The sequence below is a fragment of the Phyllostomus discolor genome, chromosome 9, assembly GCF_004126475.2.
Source record: "Phyllostomus discolor isolate MPI-MPIP mPhyDis1 chromosome 9, mPhyDis1.pri.v3, whole genome shotgun sequence".
Classification (NCBI taxonomy): domain Eukaryota; kingdom Metazoa; phylum Chordata; class Mammalia; order Chiroptera; family Phyllostomidae; genus Phyllostomus; species Phyllostomus discolor.
The window spans coordinates 105,009,590-105,013,311 of NC_040911.2; the positions used below are offsets into that span (position 1 = coordinate 105,009,590).

The 3,722-nt window shown below is 69.7% G+C and overlaps 1 protein-coding gene across 1 annotated transcript; it reads right to left on the reverse strand.

The window, feature by feature from the left end:
- Positions 1–1,409: 1,409 nt before the first annotated feature.
- On the reverse strand, positions 1,410–3,098 carry BHLHE23 (basic helix-loop-helix family member e23). Its single transcript, XM_028523648.2, has one exon. It carries the CDS (start codon positions 2,883–2,885, stop codon positions 2,259–2,261), a length of 627 nt encoding a protein of 208 aa, XP_028379449.1. The 5' UTR covers positions 2,886–3,098; the 3' UTR covers positions 1,410–2,258.
- Positions 3,099–3,722: the final 624 nt, after the last annotated feature.

The following is a 3,722-nucleotide window of genomic DNA, read 5'->3' on the forward strand; positions in this document are numbered from 1 at the left end:
GAAGACAGCACGAACGGTGCCCCTGATCATTGAGAAGCCCTGATGCCGTGTTGAGAACATTCTGCGTCTCGTGTCCTGGTAAATAAAGTTACAGTTAACACAGACGGGTCCGACTCATTTTTCGCGGCTCTGAATCCGTTCTGCCTGCCCCCCCCCCCCCTGGCCGGTGTAAAGCCCCACGCGGGCAGGCGCTCTCGCGGTCAGGGCCTGCTGGTCAGCGGCTCTGCCGGGAGCTGCCGGCCTCGGTTCCACTCGGAGGGGCGGTCAGCTGAATCCGGGGGCAGGTGGGCTGGCTTTGGGGGGAGAGGACAGAAACAGCTTTGCAATTAAAAAAAAAAAGTTTTCATTCCATTTAACTGTTACTTAAATGGAGTTATCCGAAGGGCATCTGATCAGTTAAATGGTTCTCTTAAAATCTGTTATTTTCCACCCAACAGATTTTTCCCCTTCACTTTGCCTGAGTATTTCACGTGTTTGCTGCTTACCCGTCGGCGTCCACCCCTCAGAGACGCCCGAGACTCTGGCCCCGGCGCCCGCCGCCGGCGCAGCCCCGGAGAATCCGAAAACCGAAACCCGGAGCCTCGCGGACGCGCACCAGTTTGGTGTTAAAACGGAGTCATGCTTATGGACGAATCAGCTGACGTCAGATACTTTATTCTGAGGACGAACAGGGCGGTAAACGCGGGTGGTCTTCACCAGGAGACGCGGCAGCCGGGGGTCAGACTGTGAGCGAGCTGGGAGGGCGAGCAGGGTCGCTGCGGTGTGACCCCTGCCCCCCCTGCCCCATCCCCCACGGAAGGGCCTGGGGCGTGCCTCTCTCCAGAGGGGGTTTGAAACAGAGTTTCCAACACTCAGTCCCACGACCCCGCCAAACCCGGAGCCGCATCTGTCGGAGGGAAAAGACCGTGGAAAAATGCAACCGGGAAGGGGCAGACGCCGGTGTTACGCGCCCGTCTTGGTGGATGAGACCGAACAACACGCCTCACTTCGCAAACGAAAAAGGGCCTCCGGGATGCACTAATTAAAGCTAAATGCTGCAGACAGGGCGCGCTGTAAAAGGGCGGCGGTCCCCTCGGGGTGGCAGCGCATTAACGGCAGACAACCGAGAAAACGGGGGCTCATAAAGCCGAAGGCTGAGGCGGAGCCGCCTCGGCACCCACAGGAGGGGCAGCTCGTCCCCTGGGCGCCCGCGCGGTGTGTGGGGCTGGGCCCCCGACCGCGGCAGAATTCGGAGCTGCCCACGGACATCAAAGAGACAGATCCCTCCTCCAGCGTTCGCCCTGGGCCCTGGGCGGGGCGCGGGCCCCTCGGGTACTCACCCCGGGCCCCGCCTCTTCCCCCCAAAGCCTGGGGCGCTGGTGGGGAGGGGGCTCTGCTGGGTCGCCGGGACTACACCGGGCCCTCCTTTGACGCCCCACGGCCAAGTGTGGGCGCAGGAGGGGCGGACTCCTGCTCCATGCAGCCGCCTTGAAGCAGAGGGCGCTTGGCGGTCGCCGTTTAACTCCCCCGGGGCCTCCCCTGGGGAGTCCACGGGCCGTTCGGCGCACAAATCCCCAGGTTTGGGGGCAGCGGGCGTTGGCGTCCACTCCCCTCTAGAGGTTGGTTAGGCAAGACAAGAAACGCACTTGGACTCGGGAGAGCCGAAAAGCCAGCACCCGCCTCTCCTTGGCTCCCTGGCAGACGGCGGCCGCTGAGGGCGCGTCGGTTCAGGCGGCGCAGGGCCGAGGTGCCGGCAGACGCTGGCGGTGCCCGGCGCTGCGCGTCTTCGGGATCCCGCCCAGCCAGAGCGCAGCCCCACAGCTTGGTAAGGGCGGCAGACGGAGACGAGGACGGCCCCCACGCGAGGGCCAGGACCCGCTAAGCAGGCTACGATCTGTGTCTGCGCTCCGCGAGCCGGGGGCGGAGCTCCGGCTGTTGCCGCGGGACCATCCGCCGCGCGTCCCGGCAGTCCCCCCTCCCGCTGGAACCCCGTTCTCCTTTTGCAGCACCACCCCGAAAGCTCTGTTGGTCATCACTACCCGTCCCCCCACTCCATGGCTGGGGGCGTTGGGAAGGTGCCGAGCGGACGCTTCCGACTCGCGGGCGAGGCTCCCAGCGCCGCACTGGGAGCTCGGTCCTGGGTCCGGACGTGCGGCGCGTCTCCCGCGGCCCCAAGTCGTTCAGCGCGCACGGGCTGGGAGCGAGGTCCGGGCGACACAGTCATCGCGGGCGACGTGCAATCCAGGACGCGCGCCGAAGGAGGGGGCGGCGCGGGGATCCTAGGGCTTCTTGTCACAGCGTTCGCACAGCGCCGAGGGCGCCCCGGAGAAGGGGCACACGGCGGCCTGGCCGAAGGGCGTGAGCGGCGCGGCGGCCACGGGCGCGGCCAGGCCCTGGCCCGGGTTGAGGTAGGCCAGGAGGCGCCGCATCTCGTCCAGGGCCTGCGCCTGCATGAGGATGTAGTTCTTGGCCAGTAGCAGCGTGGCGATCTTGGAGAGCTTGCGCACCGACGGGCTGTGCGCGTAGGGGATGACGGCGCGCAGCCCGTCCAGCGCGTCGTTCAGGTCGTGCATGCGCCGCCGCTCGCGCGCGTTGATGCTGAGCCGCAGCGAGCGCTGCTCCCGGGGCCGCCGCCGCGCGTCCGCCGCGCCCCCCGGCCCGGGCCGCCGCCGCCGCCGCTGCTCGAAGGCGTCATCCTCGTCGCCGCTCTGCTCGCCGCTGCTCTCGGCAGCAGCGGCCGCGGTGCGGGGCGCCGCGGGGAGGTCGCCCTCCAGGTCTGGCGCGCCGTAGCCGCGCGCCGCCTCCGGCCCCCGGGCCGCCCCGAGGGCCAGGCCTGCCGCTGCAGCCGCGTAGCCTTGGCTCAGCGCCAGGTACGCGTCCCCCGACAGCGACCGGAGCTCGGCCATGGCCGCTGCGGCTTCGCTGCTCCCGGCCGCACGCGCCCGTCCGGCTGTCTGTGGGTCCCCGAGCCTCCGCGCGCCGGGCCGCTCCGGCCCGCCCCTGCCCCGCCCCCCGCTCCGCGCTGCGGCCCGGAGGCGGGCTCCCGCGCCCTGGCGCCTCACTCTCGCTTTAAGGTGAGCGGCGCCGCGGTGGGACCTCGCGCCATCCAATCAGAGAGGACGTGGGGACCTCTTCTTCCCAAGCCCGGCCCCACCCGCGCCGCAGACCAACGGGCGGGGTGGGGGCAGCGCAGGGGCGGAGGGAGCTGGGGGTCTGGAGGGAGCTGGGTTGGGGGCGGCGGACCCACGAGCGTGTTCCCGGCTTCTAGACGGCGCCCCCCCGCGTTGCCGCGTCCTGCCACCCCTGAGGTTGCCACCACAAGGCAACCTCGTCGTCTCCCGTGGACACCCGCTTCAGTCTGTCGGGTCCTCGGCCCTGGTCCCTCCAGCAGGAGCCGCCTCTGGCACCGCGCGGCGCACCGAGGACGTCCTGACCACCGGGCCCGAGCCTGTGCGGGGCGCCCGGCGGCTGCACAGCCCGGGGTTCGCACAACCCGAGAGGCGAACGCGCGCCCCTGACTCTGCGCCGCCCCCTCCCCCAGCGCTCCATCCCTGGAGATGTGCTGTGGTCAGGCCTTGGGGCGCTCCCTCCGGGGCGCACCTGCCGGCCTGGCAGAGTCGTGGGGGTGAAGGGGGACGCGGAGACAGGTGGGCCAGCTCCGCAGGTGCCGTGGATGGCGAGGGCAGTGGGGGCTGCTGGGGGCCTGGGGGCCACCACCTCGGGGCCGAGGGCTGAGGCCCGGG

Excerpts from the sequence above, each read along its gene's own strand:
- BHLHE23 (XM_028523648.2), bottom strand. The coding sequence starts at position 2,885 with ATGGCCGAGCTCCGGTCGCTGTCGGGGGACGCGTACCTGGCGCTGAGC.